The sequence below is a fragment of the Hemibagrus wyckioides genome, linkage group LG18 (assembly GCF_019097595.1).
Source record: "Hemibagrus wyckioides isolate EC202008001 linkage group LG18, SWU_Hwy_1.0, whole genome shotgun sequence".
Classification (NCBI taxonomy): Eukaryota; Metazoa; Chordata; class Actinopteri; order Siluriformes; family Bagridae; genus Hemibagrus; species Hemibagrus wyckioides.
The window spans coordinates 21,595,678-21,616,690 of record NC_080727.1 but is presented as its reverse complement, the minus strand read 5'-3'; the positions used below and the strand labels follow the sequence as shown (position 1 = coordinate 21,616,690).

Genomic DNA, 21,013 nt, shown 5'->3' with positions numbered 1-21,013 from the left:
ACCACCAGTCATAATGAAGTCTGCGGTTTTATCTGCACACTCAGAAACAAGGATGACTCCAGAAGAACTCTGGCAGATTCCACAAGATGTGCAGAAAAAGTTATATCTAATATCCAATAAATCATATCTTTAAAAAAACTGCACACAGTGTACCTATATTACTCTGTACAGCATTTAATACTGGATTTATGGATTTAAAGGCAGCTTTAGAGCATTTTTTATTTTGCTTTTATTGCATCTCTCTCTTTCTCTCTCTCTCTGTGTAAATATATATATATATATATATATATATATATATATATATATATATATATATATATATATATATACAGCTTCAGGCTTTTGAATGCCATGTCCATTTTACCATTTAAATACCAGCCCTGGCTTTGAGCTGCGTATATATCTCATATTACATATTACTTACTTTTCTTTTGGATTTAAAGGCATCTTTATAGATTTTTTTTTTTTGCATCTCTCTCTCTCTCTCTCTCTCTCTCTCTCTCTCTCTATCTCTCTCTCTCTCTGTACGTGTATATATATATATATTTTTGAATGCCATGTCCATTTTAGTGTTTAAATATCAGCCCTGTCTTTATGCTGTGTGATTTTACATATTACTTACTTTTTTCTTACAGAAACTTTATTTCTGTCCGTCGCGGCTTGTTTGGTACCTTGTCATTCCATACTCCGTCTCCTTCTGTCTCCATGTGCCATCTTATTCTCTCATCTCATTCCAGGTCATATTAAAAACCTCCGTTATTTTAGGCCGGCTCTCTAAAGCCTTGCTATTGATGTAGACTTGTTTTAACACCTAATTTATAAGCGTATGATGATAAAAACTGTATAACCGTAGTGTTTTAACAGAGCATGAGTAATGAATAGAAGACTTAGGGGTGTGCTGTTTCCACTCTGTAGACGATTATGTTCCTATTACACGTCCTGGGGTGTTATATTTTTCCTATTCCACAGATATTTGCCAGTGATAGCAGTGTTTTATTCATTCTGTAATAGTTTATGCTCTGTAATAGAGCATTATAATATATATTTTTTGCACCTTTAATTCAACTTCAACACATAATTGTCAAAGTTTTCTCCGAATTTTTATTATAAAGCTATAACACAAATTTTAAAAATTTCATCAATAAACTAGTTGATCAAGATACACATATGTATTTTATTTATTTATTTATTTTTTTGTCCCTTACTCAGTCAAAGCTTCACCTCGCTTGCACTTCCGTGTCTGATACCTGAATCTCACAGCTATTGTAGCTGACTAGGGTTAATTGAGGTTGGGACTGAGTTTGGGTGGCAACAAGATTCTGTTTTGAAATGCTTTCATGAAAATAAGAAAAATGCGCTTCTGCCCTGAAAGTCAAGTGCATGTCTGGCTGATCTGAACTGCCCTGCAATCATCTGTCACTTCCTCCATTTGACTAACCTTTTATAATCTTTTTTCTTTCAGCGTATTTCTTTTTTTTTTCCTGCATGGGAGAATCATCAGCAAGTTGTTTCTGTAGAAACGATAAGGTGTTGAATCAAGCGCTTTAATCAGAGCCTTCTGACCAATCAGAATCGATCTTTCAGCAACACTGTGCTATAATAATAATAATATTCAGTGAATTCTGTTCTAAATTTCCCATAGGAGTGAGTGAGTGTGTGTGGTTGTCTGTCTGACTGATGACCTGTCCAGGGTGTACCCCTGCCTTTCACCCAGTGCATGCTGGGATAGGCTACAACAGACCCCCGTGACCCTAATTAGGAATAAAGCGGTTATAGAAAATGAATGAATGAATGAATGAATGAATGAATGAATTCTGTTCTCTGCTTTAGTATCAGTCAAGTCTCAAGTACCATTACTATCAGTTTAATTCTAATACCATAGGCAGTTGGTTAATGCAGAAGTTAGTGAGATATTTGATTGTATTGCTTTTCTTTAGATTAAACCGCAACAGCTCACTCTAACTATATGTTGGCAAGGTGGTACAGGACAGGAAGGAAAAGTGCAACAGGGGGTACCACAGGAAAAAGAAAGCTCCAATTGTTAACATGAACAGCCCTGCTTCAAGAGATTTTTGCACTGTAGCTAAAAACCTGGTTTTGTAGCCCACCTGATGCCTACACATACAGAGACACTACTTCACTGCATTGTACCTTTTATTCAGAACAAAGTCTACACACACACACACACACACACACATACACACACACACACACACACACACAGACATACACCCACGTCATTACATCATGTCTATACAGGATATGGAAGGAAAATAAATAAATAATAATAAGAAAAACAGTGAAATGCCAGGCAAAAAAAAGAAAAAGTAATGCTTTTTAACTTGTCTCGTTTCATTGTTCCAGTGATTTTCATGTTATTATCCATAGATAGTTGGTGTAGGTATACAGAAAGGCAAGATCAACAACAAGATGTTCAATAAACAATAAGAAATAACCTCGGAACAGAAAATAATTCTCAGTAATGCACAGTAATATTGGATGACTTTTGTTAAGATGCGAAGACATAACAGGGTGAAGATAGAGAAAATAATCAAGAACTTAACAGAACAGATGAACACAAAAAGGCAACCGACTAACGACAGGACAGGGCTGGAGAGCAAAACTAAGGCACTAAAGCAAACAAACATGCAGCAGCAAACAAGCTCAAGCAGCACTCAGTGCACTGAGAGGGGCAGTTCATGACAAATCTGGATTGTGATAGCAGTTTAAGCAAGTGACACTAATGCTTCAGGAATAGCTTAGCCAACAGGTCAGCACCGTCCTCTGTGGAGCCGTTTGGTACTCAAGGCTGATATTTTGATAAATTGATTAATAAAGTGAATCAGTGAAAATCTCATATGAAATGTCTCCCTACTCTATATAACGTACTTCATATAGCTTTTATATTCTTTACAGTGCATCGTATATCAAACCAGGGGCCATTTACGATTGACTGCAGTATTTAATGTGTGCCTTTTTATCCAATGAAGTGTGTCCTCTGTGGTCGTGTGTAGGAATTCACATAGCTTTGTGGTGACAGTGTTCACCCACGTCCGCACTAAATCCTTAAAAAAATGAAATCATCTCTGCTAGAATATTGATGCAGGGAGCAGCACTGGTGCGGTGTGCATGATAAAGGTGCGCATTAGGACAAAAAGAAAGTCTCCGAAGTGGTAGATATTTACTCTCAGGCAGTCGGAAGGTCAGATATGAAGCACCTGACAGAAGAGAGAGTCATGTTTATTACATCTCCTGTACAGACGTTAATAACTACAAACACAAATCAGGTTGGTACGTCTGGTTTGCAGATAAAACCCATGCCATGCCTTCATTTATGTTTTATTCACTGGATTAGGAAATATAATATGCAAATATGTGTACTGACAGATTAATAGGAATGTGCACTGTCACTGTAATCTCACAAAGTAATATGAATATAATATTAATATGAATCATAAAGTATTAATCCACTGACATTATCAGTTCTGGCAGTTACAACTTCACCAAAGCTGAACAAAGAATTTTCCAGAGTGCACGCTGCGGCTGCTGTAAGCCCACAGGCCAAAACAGTGAGCTGGCATAAAGTTAAGGCTTTGTCCTTGTGTTTAATATATTCTGTTCCTGGACTCTGAGCTCAGGTTACTCTTTCACAAGTTCTCCATATTGTAATTACCCACAGATTTTCTCCACATTCACCGGGTTCTTCCTACCTTCCGTCTGGGTCACTGTGTAAATGAGTGTGTGTGTGTGTGTGTGTGAGTGTGTGTGTGTGTGTGTAAGTCAGTCCATTTTGCATGCTGTGTACCTGGGATAGTCTGCTTAGTGAAGATGAAAGACTATGCTCCATTAAAAAGTTTTCCTAACTTTCCTTTTTATAAATATACAGCTCTTGAATGAAGTGTGTGATATGAAACCTTTGAAATATAAACAGTCATTGTTTCCCTACTATAATGTTGTTGTAGTCCTTCAGGAGCGTGGTCCCTTGTCAGGGTTGCCACAGCAGATCATAAGATTTGGATTTTGGCACAGGTTTTACACCGGATGCCCTTCCTGACACAGCCCTCCCGTTTAAGCCAGGCTTGGGACCGACACTGAGAGTTAAACTCCTCTGTGACTGGGTTGGTTCCCTTCCTGGGCCATGGCGTTGAGAGTGCGAGATCCTGCTCCTAGAACACCAGAGACCCTTGTTCAACTCCCATAATAAAAAGGCTAAACGTTTTGTTTGCAAAAACCTCATTGTTAGCCTATTCCCGTCCATTAGGTAACGCCTCCCTATCACACAACAGCTACAAACTGTTGAAGCTGAGTGAACATGTGATTCCTTATAAACACATGAAGCTATCTTCTGCATCATTTCATACTGCTGCTCATACACAAGGCAAACTTGTTGATCTTTAAGTTGCTCCCTATGTGTGTGAGAGGTCACCACGACAACTTGGCACAGGCTTTACGCCTTCCTTGGGACCAGCACTGCATCCAGTGGCCAGGGTTTGGGCACTGTCTGGGAATCGAACCCAGGCCTTCCACAAGGTGGGCAAGAAACCTACCACTGAGCCACCAGCACCCTGTATACACAAGGCAAAGTAAAACACTGAAAAAAGTGCTATCTGCCCTTTATACATTCATGAGCTTTATGGCAACCATAATCTAGTGTTGCTGTGATTGACAGGGAGAAAGAGCATAAGGCCATCCCTCTTGCCTACACAGAATAGCCAGTTTTGCTCTCTTGACTCCAGGCATTGTTTGGATTTGAACTTCTAAAATCGATCTTCTGAACTCCACTGAGTACCTGCTCTGCTATACTGCCCCTTCAACATAATGCTAAAAAATACAGTATTTTCTATGCACTTACTAAAAACCAGTGTCCTGCATATTCAGCAAGATTATATTGTCAATACAGAATTACTTAGTGGCTTTTTAACCTTAGAGCTTAGACTGTACCACAGTGCAGGTCTTTTGAGAGCTTCTGGTGTAAGAGGGCAGGTGGGCTGTAAAGAAAGAAGAAAAGGTTCCAGTCTGGGTCAGACAGCCAAAGCCAAGTCAAAGAGTTTGCACTCCAGTCTGAACTCTTTGTCTTTGAACTCGTCCATCACGACACACAGGTCGGGTTAGGCGAATCATCTGGGACTGTCTGCTTTGAGCTTGCTCTCACTGACCCCTTTATGGTTAAATGGGATTTCAGATGCTTTTTAAGCTGCACTACTGATCTCCCATCCAAAACCGGGTGACTGGAGGACATCAGCGGTGAAGCTGGCTCCAGGTTCTGTCTCTGGTCATGCTGCTGAATGGATACTTACCTTTTCTGCCAGAGCACAGATCCCCTACTTTACGTCAGTTGGCTGTATAGCAGGATGGTGCGTACATCTGCTGTTCACACTTCGAGTCTGTTCAGGGAACGCTTAGCGAGGAGACATCTCTCTGGAACTGTCATTTGTGGCATGTGGGTGGCTGAGGAACCCTTTGTTTTTTAATCATGCAGATTTGATTCATCTAATTAATATGAACAGAGAGAGGAAGGAATGTTAAGCAGCCCTGCGATTGTTAATTGAAAATAAATCGACTAATCCATGTGTGATCTTTAAGTAGAAACTGGATGAAAGGAGCCTCTTGTACCTCTTCAGGAGGTGTCTGTTTGCAAAGGTCCAGATTTTTACATGCCCGCTGTGGGAGCGTTTTTATCTCATCGCATCCCTCTGCTTAGCTTCTGCACCGTGTTGTTATTGCAAATCTGGCATCTTATATTCCGAAATATTGATTTTGGAAGAGAGGTGTGATCAGCACATTAAAGGGACTCTGCAGGTTGCTGTTATTTATTTTTTTTATCTTCTGCATTCATCTGTAATGTATGTGCGATTACCCTGGACAATAATTTAAACGTACCGAGAAACACAATCAATAGCTGCTTGTGTGAATGACTTTCCTTGAACCCAATTCCATTTTGTGGGTGTATAGTCACACTGTTGGAAAAAAAAAAAAAGATTTACAGAAATCCGGTTGTAGATTTCGATTTACGTCATGAGCGAGCCATAGGTGAGACTGGCAAGAAAAAACGTAGAGGAACCAGACTCCAGTGGGACTCAGGTCTTCTTTATGATAGTGAGATTATACAGTAAACCATTAGTGAATACTGTGAAGTCTAAAGAATGCAGTATGTTCAGTCTATCATAGTCTTTATGATTACAGTAGCAGTTCTGAGGCTCTACAGTAATGGTCTTATGGTGTTGGCCTACCAGTCAGAAGGTTGTGAGTTTGAATCCCAGGTCCACCAAGCTGCCACTGCTGGCCTCTCTAAGCATGGCCCTTAATCCTCAGTTGCTCAGTTGTATAAAATGAGATGAAATGTATGTCACTCTAAATAAGGGTGTCTGTCAAATGTCAGAAGTATAAATGTAAGAAAATGAGTGACCAGGGCATAGTTTGCATAATCTTTCATCTATCCATCACTTTAAAAGTTTATTGTTGCAATTCATTGGGGTGGGCAACATGGCAAAAATATCATATCATAACTCTAACACAAAAATCTCACAGTATTGAGTATTGTCTGTCTGTCTGTTTGTCTGTCTGTCTCTCTCTCTCTCTCTCTCTCTCTCTCTCTCTCTCTCTATCTATCTATCTATCTATCTATCTATCTATCTATCTATCTATCTGTCTGTCTGTCCGCTTGCCTGTCTGTCTCTCTATCTATCTGTCTCTCTCTCTCCGTCTGTCAGTCTCTATCTATCTATCTATCTATCTATCTATCTATCTATCTATCTATCTATCTATCTATCTATCTATCTATCTGTCTGTCTGTCTGTCTGTCTCTCTGTCTGTCCGCTTGCCTATCTGTCTCTCTATCTCTCCCTCTCTCTCTATCTCTCCCTCTCTCTGTCTCTCTCTCTCATTCTCTATCTATCTATCTATCTATCTATCTATCTATCTATCTATCTATCTATCTATCTATCTATCTATCTATCTATCTATCTAACTGTCTGTCTGTCTGTCTGTCTGTCTCTCTCTCTCTCTCTCTCTCTCTCTCTCGCTCTCTCTCTGTCTCTCTCTCATTCTCTTTTTATCTATCTGTCTAACTGTCTGTCTGTCTGTTTGTCCATCTGTTTATCTGTAATTAATTTTATTTTCACTTTGTAATTAATATTTGAAGTCTCACCCATCCATTATTACTTATTGGTGCCTGGGCTCGGTGAGTAGGTTGAGGGTGGATTAAGTAGGTTTTGTGAGTGGATTATATGGATGGATGGATGGATGAAGAGGTTGATGGATTGACTGACATTATTGATCTCTAGGGTTGAGGGTGGGTGGGTTTGATGTTGGACAGGGGATTTGTGTGGAATTAAATGCATTTTCAGTTGAATTGCAATTTGCCATTTTCTTTTTTCCTGCATTTATTTTAAAAATAATATTTTAATAAGCAACAATTTTAAAAAAATGGAGGAAAAAGAAGGAAAACATTTCTGCCAATATCACATAAAAAATAAAACTATTTTAAGTCTGTATATAGAACAACAGTGAAAAAAAATTAAATAAATGGAGGAAAAAGACGGAAAACATTTCTGCCAGTATAACAATAAAAATATATTTAAATGACCATTTTAATTAAAACTAAAATTTAAGTAAAAAAAATTAAGTAAAGAAATGAAAACTGTATTAAGAAATCATGATATCTTGGGTATCTTGGATATTTTGGGTAGCCAGCGTTTCCGTTTGTTTTCTCAGCACCGTGAAACACACTGAAATTCTTCGCCATGGTAATCACACACTCTACAGACATATTAGAAATTAATTATGTTGAAAGACGCTGTTCTTTGAATATCTGGTTATATATTATTATTTCAGCCCTGGCAACGGCGCCATACAGAAGACTTGCACCGCCATGACTACAGGAAAACACGCAGAACGGTTTGTTAGGTCTGGCTCCCCGGCTCTGCTCATCATTATGCTCCATGATGAAGTGATGCATCATGCTCAAGGGCAGATAATGACCTTAATGACAAAGACTGAGCAGAAGGGGAGAGCGAGCGAGAGAAGGCACAAGGATGGGATTTGTCTCTATTTGGAATCCTAACATAGCCGTAATTAAAATGTACATTATGTTTAACAAGGCCATATCTCTTCAGTTCCAAATGAGAAATACGCCGAGTGAAGGCGTGCTGACATTGGCTGGTGTTGGATGAGGTACGAAGGAAAAGCGAAGCATAAGTCATGCTTTACACGTGGTGCTTTGTGTGTTCAATACAACATGCCTTGTTTTTTAGGGGTTTTTTTGCAGGCTTTCTGTTGAGTGTTTATAATCCCTGAGAAAATGTAACCCACTGCTCATCTCCTGTGTTAAAAAAAGAAATTACATGGATGATATATCTGAATTGGCAAAGGACTGACTGTCATAGGAGGCAATCTGATCTAAATTGAACTACTTTTCATTCCAATTATTCTGGAAGTGTCTCATTTCCCCTCCCACCCCTTTTCTTTTGTGCAGAACAGCTGATGTACACTCTGCAGGCTCCATGAAAGACATTAATAGTTACTAAGTCCTCCACAAAATGCAGAGCTTTCCACGGGGACGACATTCTGTAGATACATCACATCTGTTTCATTGTTTCCCCTGAATTTCTAGACTGAGAACGCTTTAGACAACCAGTGCAAAAAAAAGAAAAAGAAAAATTCAACCGCTCTTGCTGGAAAGTTATCCCCCGAGGAGAAGACACCACAGTCGACAGACAGAAAAGCTGCTTTTATCACTTTCAAGGTCTTTAGAGAAGTATTGTGCCTGATTGCAGTAATTAATTTTTCAGCAAATGAGAAATAAGACTCACAATTAGTTTGATGGAGTTAATTTCTCAGGGTGTGTGAAGCTGAGGTTATTGTACAGCCTCGATTTCTTCTCAAAGTCCATCAGAGATTGGTCTGGAAGATTTTTTTTTACTTTCTGACTTGTTATTCTTCTTAGCCCGAAGCAGGATGCCATGATTTGACCCTGTATGCAAGCTACATGTTACCTGTCAGTTAGAACATTAAAAAAAAAAAAAAGTTGCAGTGTTCATGTTTAAAAAACTCAGCATGCAGTGGATGATGAATATTCAGCATAATTTCATGGAAATTTGCAAAACCTGTGATCTTCACTGTACCCTTTCTTCAGACTGAGTACGAGTACAGTCGGAGACACCAGCTGAGATGTTATTTAGCTCTCTTTATGTTTTCCTGCTTTGCATATTGACTCCTGAAAAGTGCTCATGTGCTCGAGATCCATTTCTCATGCGAGTTGATTTTGAAATGTTTTTCCTTTCTAGTTGTCGCCATCTTGAAGTCCTTCCCGAGCATAGGACATGATATCATTTGGATTCTGGGATGTTGTTTTCAGAAGGTTGATGCAATGATGTTGATCAAAATAAACCGAGCAAAGCGTAGACCCTGGAAGTGCTCAGTGCTCGCTGAACTCAACTGTTCTATATAACACTTTCTCTGCATGTTTGCTTTACTACTATATGCTCATGAATACCTTCGTGTGTACGCATTTCATGGGACTTTACGCATATATATTTTTTTCTTGGCACTCACTTGGCATACTTTCGGACTCAGGTAGACACATTTTAAATGACATAGGAATTTTCACCTGGCTACATTTATTGTTAAAAAGAGCATGGTGTGCGGTAAGCATTGCTTTGTTTGCCGTTGTTAATTAAGATGCATCCAGGTTGTCAGTCATTTTGTGTGTTCTGTTCATAAGTGTGACAATGTACAATGTCACATAGAGTCACTTGGTATCAGACGCTGGAATTTTTCTCATTTTAATAAGGGAATGAGTAAATGAGCAGAGTATGCATCTCTACTGTGAACATTTACACTTCTGTGTGAAACATAATATTAACCATTGATTTTTTTCTTCTTCTTTTCTTCTTCTAATAGTATGGACTAGAATAGATATTTTGCTGTCCATTTGATCAAACATATAATATGGCTAATGAAAGGATTCGTGGCAGGAATACCAAATGATATTTTTTTGATCTATTATTACTTTGCTTTGCTGGTTTTTCAGTGTTTATCCATAGATACTAATGAGGATTTAACATGTTATTTGCTTGCTTTTTTACAGGCCTGGGCAACAGAGGATTGTGGTAATGGCATCTATCCCCGCTGTGATGTGTCTTTGATCAGAGGAACATTGGCAGACCGTCTCTGGAAGGAACAGTAGAGGAGTTAATGAAAGTCATGCGTTCCAACTGCTTTACCGACTGCGAACAAACCAACAGCGAATGAAACCCAATTCGTAGTTCATCTAAATGTGCAGTGTTGCAAACTGAACATGTGGAATCGAGTAATATTTTGAGACTGACTTGGATTTTGGAGGACTTTTCCTAAATGTATCCTTCCATGGAAATACTCAGAGAAAAATCAGGATGGAGAATCGAGTCAAAAGAAACCGTTAGATACTAGGGAGATTTAGAATCCGAGGCCATCTATTTGCACAGTGCTATTTTCGAAAAGGCCAAATACATTAACACGCCACGCTGGGAATAAATTTCTCCTCTGCTGTGGAGAAACGGAACATTAGAAAAGCAGGATTAGGAGCGTGCTTGAATGATGATGGCAAGGAAGTGGAGGTGTAGTGGGAGGCGACTGCGGATCTGGGTGCTGCTGTTGCTGCTGGCGGCTTCATCACTGGCACTGGAGTTTGACGGCCTGCCAGGCCAGTGGGCACGTTATGGGCGTTGGGAAGCTGGCGCTACGGGTGAACTGAGCTTTGCGATGAAGACCAACGTGAGCGAATCCGTGCTTCTTTACCTGGACGACGGTGGCAACTGCGACTTCCTGGAGCTGCTGATCAGCGACGGTCGTCTGCTGCTGCGTTTTGCCCTGCACTGCGGCGAGCCCGCTACTCTCCACATGGAGACACGCGTCAGCGACCAGCGCTGGCACCGGGTGCAGCTAGTGCGCAACTACCGCCACACCACGCTGACGGTGGACAGTGAGGCCAAGGTTGCCGAGGTCAAATCCAAGCGTAAGGAGATGGTTGTTGCAAGCGACCTGTTTGTGGGTGGAATTCCTCCCGACGTACGCCTTTCGGCTCTTACCTCCAGCACCGTCAAATACGAGCCTCCGTTCCGGGGTCTGATCGCCAACCTAAAGCTCGGAGAATCTGCTCCTGTCCTTCTGGACAGCCAGGGTGTGAAGATCGATCTGGAGTACCTTTGCACCAAGCAGAACCCCTGTAGCAATGGAGGACACTGCTCCGTCTACCAGAGCGATGTCCTGTGTGACTGTACCAACACCGGCTACAAGGGAAAGTACTGCACTGAAGGTAAGTCTGGCTAGAAATAGGCGCCTACATGAATATTCATGACATTTGACAATCTCCATGAAGGCAGTACATGGTGCCATACAGGTTAACTGTTTGGTCCTGAAGGTACTCTACAGATTTGGGAGTTTCCTTATCATTAATGATTTGGGTGAGTGTTTCCTTTATCTTCCGTCTTTGCTCAGCTGGAGTGCCAGCATGACTGCCGAGCAGAGACCATGTGGGAGTCCAGGCTTTTTTTGGAATAATGAAAGAGTCTTGTAGTGAAGAGCTGCCTTCTGCCCATGGCTAGGTTTACAGTTGAAACTTTCAAAAACATCATTACAGTGAATTCATGATTTGGTTGCATGGCTGAATACACCATTTTGAATGCTTCCTTACAAAGTGTGCTTGTGAGTTGCGAGTCTACAGGCTGATGCTATTTGAGTTTATGAGATAAATGCTGCTTTGGGATCACACATTCATTTTAATGGACCAGTGATAGACCAGAATTTATAACACAAACTAGAGATGCATTGATTTTCTTTTTTTTCCTTTTTTCCAGACTATGACTATTGTTGATATTAATACTGAGCAGCCTATTTATTATTAAATGAATCATAAAACACATTTTAGCTATGTTTATGTTTTTCCCAGTTTAACCTGCATCAAAAATGTACACACCTGCGTGTTCATGCTCTTCGGCTCATAGGTCCATCATTTATAATGGTACGTAAATGACATGTATTAGCTAGCTATGTTAGTTCACTCGGAATGAGTACGGCTGCAGCGGAGAAAAAAATTGCTTCGGTACAGCTGTAAGTAAAGTATGCTTCGCTGCCATCATTGCATTAGAAATTCTTGCTGTCAATAATGGCTGAAAAGCAACAACAATAGCTGTTATTTTCACCCACCTAGCATTATCTGTAGACGTTTACTTTCATGAAGGTGTTATTCCACCTTGCTTGGTGAACAAAGTGCAGACCCTGGAAGTGTTCATGTGTCACTTGTGCTCAGTGCTCGCTGAACTGAAGTGCTCTCACAAGCAGCAGGTTCTCTCTACTTTTGTGTAGGAGCAATTCACAGTGCTTATTTTAAACGACTGCACTCGCCGACGCTGTTCCGTGCTGTCAGGTTGACCGCCCTGACACTCTCTATTAAATGTACTCTTTAAACAGTAAGACGTTTTAGCAGTTTACTTGTGCTGTAGGAAGATGCTGTAGATCCTCATAGAGCAGTTTTCTTCTATCACCATGTGTCCACGATGTCGCCTGTTCAATTTGTTTCGTTAGCAAATCAGCATACGCTAGGCTACGATCACGTTGTTTCTGTGTAAAAATGGGGAACGTAGAAGAAAATTAACATGGCATGAGTCCTGTAGCCATTATCGTTATCAGTGCATTGCTAATACAAACCATCTTAAATCTGCAGAATACAGCAGACAGTTTTAAAGGCAGACTCTGCATGTAAGTTTATTTAATATGTGCTATAGAACACACGTTGCACATTAGCAGACTGGTTCATGTTAATTTGCTGTGGAGTGGTTACCATGTGCCCGAGAAAGCATTCAAGGTACCATACTGTGTGGAGGCTAATTATGGTCATTCAGCAGTGTGTCAGATCTTTGGAGATGTCACAATGCACTGTCATTATGAAAGTATGAAACGTAAGAATAAATCTCCTTGGCTCTGTACGGAAATGCATTCAGCCTGTATGTCGCTTTCTAATTGAAGAATCAGTATGGATGGTGGCAGTGACTCATGCTTGGCTTTTTGCTTGAATCAGCCTCAGAATACCAATTTGGAAGCTGTGTGTGTGTGTGTGTGTGTGTGTGTGAAGTGTTTGTCTCCTCTCCAGTGAGGTGATGGCAGTGTAGAGAAAAGCAGAAATTTAGCATGTACACTCTGAATTATGCCCAAATATTTACTCAGAGAAAGAGAGATACGCAGAATCTGACACCAGGAGATTTGTGTTTTTTCCCCCTCAAAGTTTCAAGAGCAAATTGTATTAGACCGTTAAAATACAGTGTCGAGGGGAACAATTGGTTCTCTCTTGCCATAAGTCCCTTTTACCTTCAGGGATTATTCCCTCATAAGAGTTACACACAGACCAAACAGAGAATTATTCTTATAATCAAGAGTCAAGCCATATATCCTTTCTCCCTCTACTGATTCAACAAATCCTTGATGGAGTTGTTTGAGCTCATCAAACAGAAGCGGCTAATTACGTGGACAACCACAGGAAATTTGTCGCCATCTCAGAACGTGTGACGAGCTGGAATTAATTCGCTCAATGTCTTTCTGGCCTTTAGCACGCCCCTAGCTTACATTCTGAATGAAATTGTTGATACTGATAGTTTGATTCACTCTCAAACCGAAGACGTCCATATGAAACTGTGTGGGCCTTCCCTACGAGAATGGGAAAGTAGGCCAAGGGGATAAATTACACATTGTCCTCTAGCCTGTAAATCATCTCTCATGCTAATGCTAATGAATCACAGGCAGGCTAATGAAGCCACACAAAAAAAGTGCATGAAAAGTGCAACGCTGTTGAAATCACTGGTCCTTCAGGGAGCTTCTTAAATCTTTCATAAAAAGCCACAAAGCATAAAAATTTAACCTATAACCAAAAGCTTTTAAAAATCTTTTAACCCATTAGCTAATAGCAATGTAAAAGTGTTCAGTGATGTCCTGCTCTTTGTTAGCAGTTTTGTTGCAGCTCAGTGATTCTTTTAGAGATACTCACTTTATCCTTGAATCATTGCATTGTCCCCACACACATTGGCCTTCATGATATCATCTGAAAGATAAGATTAGTGCTCTTTTTTCTGCATTCATTTTCTCCGGTGTACCTCAAGGCTCACATTTAGGCCTGATTTTTTTTTCTCTTCATATACGCTTCAAACAATTTGTAACCATCGCTAAGCTGTATCTGCGCATGACCCATCATTAAAACATCTTTTATAGTCATGCTTTAAAAGTGTGGTTATAAGCAGCACACGAGAGAAAATGACTTATTAGGGTGACTCCAGTAATCAGCATCAAAATGCAGCAAATGCAAAGCAAACCAAGCCAAAGCAAAGAACTGAACTCAAAACAAACAATATGAGCAGTGGAAGAGGGAATCTGTGAACATCTAACCGAGACCCAGACATGATAAGTTAGGCTTCCTGCCTTCAGGACACATGCTGTTGTTACATAGATGTCTTAAAGTTATTTTTCTACACTCACTGATTTTTCCGGAATACAGAGTAAAATGAATTGTTATCTGTTATTGTCTAGCCACTCATTTTAACATGATCCTACATCCAGATTTTTTGCACATGTGCTTCTCATCTCTAATGTGTTCGACTACGTCTGACCCTGGCCCCACCCCAAATTAACATTACAGCAACCTCACTGTACAAGGGATGTCTGTCTATCTGTCTATCTATCTATCTATCTATCTATCTATCTATCTATCTATCTATCTATCTATCTATCTGTCTGTGTGTATGTGTGTGTCAGTCCAGTCTCTGGGAATTAAGGAGTCTGATGGCTTGAGGGAAGAATCTGTTACACAGAAGGCCTGAATGCTTCAGTACCTTTTTCCAGACAGCAGATCTGGAGGGTGAAGAGTGTGTGTGAGGGTTGCATGGTGTCATTTACAATGCTGTTGGCTTTACGGATGCAGCGTGTGGTGTAAATATCTATGATTGAGGAAAGAGCAACTCTGATGATCTTCTCAGCTGTCCTCATGATGCGCTGCAGTGTCTTGGCGGTCCGCGACGGTGCAATTTCCGAACAGCTGCTCAGGATGCTCTCAATAAATCATGGACAGGATGAGGGGTGGGAGATCCTCAGCCGTTGCAGAAAGTAGAGACGCTGCTGGGCTTTCTTGGTGATGGAGCTAAAAAAACAAGTGAGCTTTTCCACCAGTTAAATGCCAAGAAATTTAACGTTCATCCATCAATCTCCACCGAAGATCCGTCAGTGTTCAGGAGAGAGTGGTAACTCTGTGCTCTCACGAAGTCAGCAAATGTCTCTTTTGTTTTGTCTACGTTCAGAGACTGGTTGTTGGTTCTAGACCTCCACCTCCTCTCAGTATGCTGACTCATCGTTCGTGCTGATGAGACCCACCAGAATCGTGTCTTCGGCGATCTTGATGATGTGGCTGGAGCTGTGCATTGCTGCATGGTTGTACAGTGGGAAGGAGCTGCTCAGTGGTTAAGGTGTTGAACACCTTCTCATATGGTTGGTGGTTGAAATCCCAGGACCACCGAGCTGCCACTGCTGGATTATTGCTCAGTTGTATAAATGAGATGAATGTAAGTCGCTATGGATAATTGCTGTAAATGTACTGTAAGGTTACCAAGATTATCAGCAGTGCTGGCAAACAATACTTTTCAGGAATATCACTTTTGACTAGTCAGATGAAGATGAAACAGTGCTATAAAGCGAGTGTGGCTTCTTCGGGATCTGAGCGTTTGGACACACTGTGACATAAACGTCTTTTAGTGGATGTTATTCAGAACTGTTATATAAAATCATTATCGCAATCGTATGATTATAATGAATATGTATACATTTGGCTGGCAGGCTGGTTGAATATACATTAATTTCCTCTTGCTTGTGCGATTTTGTTTAAATGCTCAAAGATTTTGGTATAAATTCTCATTCTTTTCCTTTTCCACCACCAGCATTCGTAGACCAGGTTCATCATACTGTGAAATGTTCAAACCATAACACCCCATACAGCACAATTTCCTGTAATTGTGCCTCTCTGTCAGTCATTGCCGGCTAACCTGCTGTTAGTTTAAAATGCAGCTGTTAAGACTTCTAACATTAGAAGAACAGGAGATGATATCTCTCCTACAGTGCCATTTGGTCTGCCTTCACTGGCGTCACTGTTAAATACAGAATTGATCTGAGGGTTTATTATCAGTTTGTAAAGCACTACATGGATTGGCACCACTTTTATATGTATGACCTGCACACTCTCTGTTTCACTTCAAGGCATCTTCAGACCAGTTCTTGTCTCGTTTACATTGATGGCCACGCTTTCTCATTTAGATCCATTTCATTTTTTCTTGCATTCTGTAATTCTATATAAGGCCCAGTCGTTTATTGTGCTTCTCATTCTGTTTTGTATGCTGCCTGATTTCAGTCTATGATTAGATTACAGAAGCCCAGAACTCAGTTTTTGCACGTTACGATAACATGCCATTATTTTAACTGATTATCCTTAACTAAAGTATAAATTTGGTTCTTAACTCATTATATAACATTAATTCAGGTTATTACATCTAGTGATGGATGAGGTGACAAAAATGTCAAATCAGCATAGCATTTTCATGATATTCACTCACTGTCCACTTTATTAGGAACAGTTTATTATTGCAGTTATCCAGTCAGGTGGCAGCAACTCATGCAGATTCAGGTCAAGAGCTTTGGTCAATGTTCAGACCTCAGAATGGGGAGAAAGTGTGTTCCCTGTGACTATAACCGTGGCTAACTCTTGTTAGAGAGCACTTAGCACAATGACTTGGTGCAGCAATAAAATTGTACCCTATGTTTTTGCTTTTTACTGCTTATTTCAGTGCTTGGTGAAGATTTGAAGGCAGGAAGTGACTCAGCTGTTTGGGCAGAAAGGAAAAGTTCATTCCACCATTTGGGTGCATCTTGATGGATGTCTTGCTTGTATCTTGAGGAATGGAGGGTTGAGTCGAGTTGGGTCACGCTAGAAGGTCAAACGGAGTATGTTGCAGAGCTGGGTTTGATAAAGACAAACATGTTTTAAGATTAGATGTTAGATTCCATTTTACTGATCTGTTGTTTTGTTTATAGTCAGACTTTTTCATTTAGCTTAATAATAGTAAACCTGACATGACCTATCACTAGACGGGATTCTGATATGAAAGCCAGGACTGGTTTTGAGGCTGTAAAAATCAGTCTATTTAATCTTGGAGAAAAAAAACTTGAACTGATCCTGTAACAATGGAAAAGATTGGTGTTTGATTTCTCCAATACCTCTACTACTTATCAGGTTGGGTCAGTTTGTGCGTCTATCCATCAGCCTGAGATTCTCATTAGTGTGATATCTCGTCATTAGAATGATGGTTGAATGGTTGTAGGGTTTATACGAATCCTGTATTCGACTGAAAACACCAAATGAAAACACCCCTGGAGCAGAGAATGTTAAGGGCCTTGCTCAGTTGCCCAGCAGTGGCAGCTTGGCAATGCTGGGGCTTGAATCCCGATCTTCTGTTCAACATCCCAGAGCCTTAAACACTTGAGCTACCACCACCATTAAAAGCAAGGTCAAATATCTGAAATAGCTTTTCTTCAGTAGCTTCTTTTCTGTATAAAGTATATTTAAAAAGAATTTGATGAGTAAGAAGAAGAACTATACTTGTTGGTGGTGGGGACAGGTTTTATTATTTAATCACTCTTTAGTGAGTGCTTAATCTTGATCAGGGTTGCAGTAAAACCCTGCAGCTTTTCCCTGCAACACTCAGAGCACTCATTTATATTCAGATGTCCGTCTACCTTTACGTTTTCAGACAGTTGGAGGAAACCAGAAAACCCAGAGAAAACCGGCGTGAGAGCACACAAAAACCAGTAACGGACTCAAGCTAGGGATCGAAGCAGGGACACGGGCTGTGAGGCAGCGATTCTACCCATGCCACCCACTGCTTTATTATGTAACCAGAAATGTGTTTTGAAAGCCAAAAAAAAGAGAGGAAGATTTAATCAGCATTAAATAGATCCGCTTTGAATCATGTGCACGTCCGGTGTGTTAGCTCAGTCACAGGCGTGCAATTCAGCCAGGCTTTAGGGAAGGTGAGGTAGCTGAGAACACAGCCATCCCTTCCTAAGGAGTAAATAATGCAGGCTTAGAGTCTGTCTCTTTTATCAACACAAATTAGTCTGGGTTTACACTCCAAGCTGAGAAGCTTGCCAAGAACGAGTGTGTGTGAGAAAGAGAGAGAGAGAGAGAGAGAGAGAGAGAGAGTGAGAGAGAGAAGGACTGCATTTACTCCCTTTTAGTCCAGTGACTACCACCACTGAGCCTGTGTGTTCCTCTAGGCCAAAACACTGGCCTGCGAGTTTAGGTATCATTCTGTCGTCTCCGGACTCGCGTGAGACAAACCGGTGGTGATTAGCCGTTTACTGCACGCAGCAGTACTGCCAGTGCTCTTGGCACAGAATGAAGGACTCCAAATAATAGATTACACAAGACAACTATTCAGCAAATAATTAGAAGTGTTGCAAATGTAATTTGGTGTTGTCTTTCTGCCCTCACTAAATGCATTTTATCTCAGTGACAAATCTATTTTCTGAAAAACAAATGTTAATTCTGCTAAATTTGTCATTAAAAGAAATTTCAAACAGATGGTTTCATTTTTTCCCCCTCCGTCGCCGTATTGTTGAATTGGATTGTGGCTGGTCAGGAGGTGTTGATTAGTTTTCTATAAGAGCAGCTCTGACAGGAACGCCAGCTGTAAATTAAATCGCAGATCCGTTCCAAAGCGCTGGCTGTAATCCGTTAGCATTTCTATAGTAACAGCTCATAGACAGAGCAGACGCTGTACAAGGATTGAAGGCTAATTATATACGAAGGATATATTTTTGACATTCTTTAATGATGAATAACGTATTAATCATCGGTGTAGTGAAGCTTTCTGTAACAAGATGTTTTTTTAGAGTCACTCTGCTTATGGTTCGTTTGGAATTAGAATTCAATTATAAAAAGAATGCTCATGGCATCTCAGTGACTATTTAAAGAGCAGCAGCAGTTACATCGGGGTCTTTGGTGATGGACATCGCAGGTTACTGTCACTAGACCTATATGTTTTTTTATCAGCTCAAGCTTTAGTGTCCCTGTACAGTACAGACTGTGAAGAAACTTCAGGATGGGATATTACACCTCAGCTCCAAGGTGGATAGGAGAAAATGAAAGCATTGGTTTTATACAACTGAGAAAAGGCGTAACTCCTCAGCAATAAAAGCGTTCCAGGGTTCTCCGATTTCTTATTGCTGTTATGAAGCCAAGGTATTCCAAAGTATACTGAAGTATTTAAAAGTATTCCAAATAGTTGCAGAGTGTTCTAAACTACACTAAAGTATTTCAAAGTATACTAAAGAAGTCCAGAGTACACCAAAGAATCCCAAATTATTCCAAAGTGTACTAAAGTGTACGAAAGAATTCGAAAGTACACCAAAGTATTCCAGGGTATTCTAAAGTATACCAAAGTATAGCAAAGAATTCCAGAATACTAAAGTATTCCAGAGTGCACCAAAGAATTCCAGAGAATTCTAAAATTTACTAAAGTATTCCAAAGTACACCAAAGAATGACAGGGTATTCTAAAATATTCCAAAGTATACCAAAGAATTCCAAAGCATATTAAAATATTCCACTATTCCTTTTAATTTAGTCTTGGCCAATTTTCCTCCACAAGCCAGTTCTTCCCTCTCATACTACCAGTTGACGCGTGACACCAGCCACAGTTCACCTTTTCATACGGATGCTCCTGCAGCGTCACAGGGAGGAGTAATAACTCATAACTCACACAGAGGAAAGGGATGTGCACACTCTCCCCCAACATGATTGGCCAGTGTCACTGGCAGTCACAAAACAGAGCGTACACGATCCCTCCCACCTAATGAGCACAGCCAATTCTGATCTCTAAGGATGCTTTTACACTGGCACTTTCATCTGAAACAGATGCACCGGTTTGCGTGAAACACTGGTAATATGAAAGCTGTCATGTACACAGGGAAGTGCAGCAAGCTATCGAACCTGAGACTACCAGTAGGAGGTGGTGCGAATTCCCATCAAGGCTCTAAAAGGAGCCTTACTGAACATAACAGCAACAAAATAAAAACTATAAAATATACAGTGAGTTGTGTTCTTCGTGCACATTTGCAGTGACAACATTTACAAGGCAGTAAGGACTTTGCCCAGGGGGCCAACCAGTGGTAGCTCGGTTAATCTGGGGTTCAAACTCACAACCTACCAAGCAGCAGTCCAACGTCGTAACCACTAAGCTACCACATCCCCAAGTAGAATCAGGTGAGTCTGACACCAGACCAATGCTGCAGGGGTGCCAGGTACAATCACAATACAGTAACTGTGACCAGTGTGACCTCAGAATCCTGGCCATGATGGCTTTGGCATCATGATGACTCAACTTCACCTTTATTAACATTTTACTGCTGTTCTGTTCCACCGGCAGAATGGAAATCGACATCGATTTTTTTCTCATCAAGTCTGATATAAAAGAGTCGTAGTCAGGACTCTTTTAGACGTGTGTTTTTTCAGTTCAGTTGTATTTCTCTAACGCTTTTAACAAAGAGCATTGTCTCAAAGCAGCTTTACATGAGAAACAACATAAGAAAACAACAAACATATAAACAGACAAAAAGTCCTAGATGTTATCCCAAGTGAGCAAGCCTGAGGCGACTGAGGCAACTGTGGCAAGGAAAAACTCCCTTAGATGGTATGAGGAAGAAACCTTGAGAGGAACCGGATTCAAAAGGGAACCCATCCTCATTTGGGTGACAGTGTGTGATTATATTGTGCATTTATGTGTAGTCAATTGTGTGATGCAGATGCAGCATGTGTAGAATATTATGTAAATTAATAACGAGGTTGTTGTCGTCCACATAAGGTTGACAACGTTGCTTTGAATACCCCAATTCTTGAATACCCCAATACCCCAATCCTCACAAAGCAGAACCCAGCTGGTCCATCTCCGGAT

General features: G+C 40.5%; 1 protein-coding gene across 8 annotated transcripts in view; it reads left to right on the top strand.

Moving 5' to 3' along the window:
• nrxn2a (neurexin 2a) overlaps nucleotides 1-21,013 on the top strand; it is a 359,408-nt gene that overhangs the window by 51,805 nt on the left and 286,590 nt on the right. For all 8 annotated transcript variants that reach the window (XM_058415329.1, XM_058415328.1, XM_058415327.1 and 5 more), the window contains exon 2: nucleotides 10,088-11,293. In XM_058415329.1, coding sequence (XP_058271312.1) covers nucleotides 10,573-11,293 — 721 coding nt within the window. In that variant the 5' untranslated portion in view covers nucleotides 10,088-10,572. The remainder of the gene's footprint in view (nucleotides 1-10,087; nucleotides 11,294-21,013) is intronic.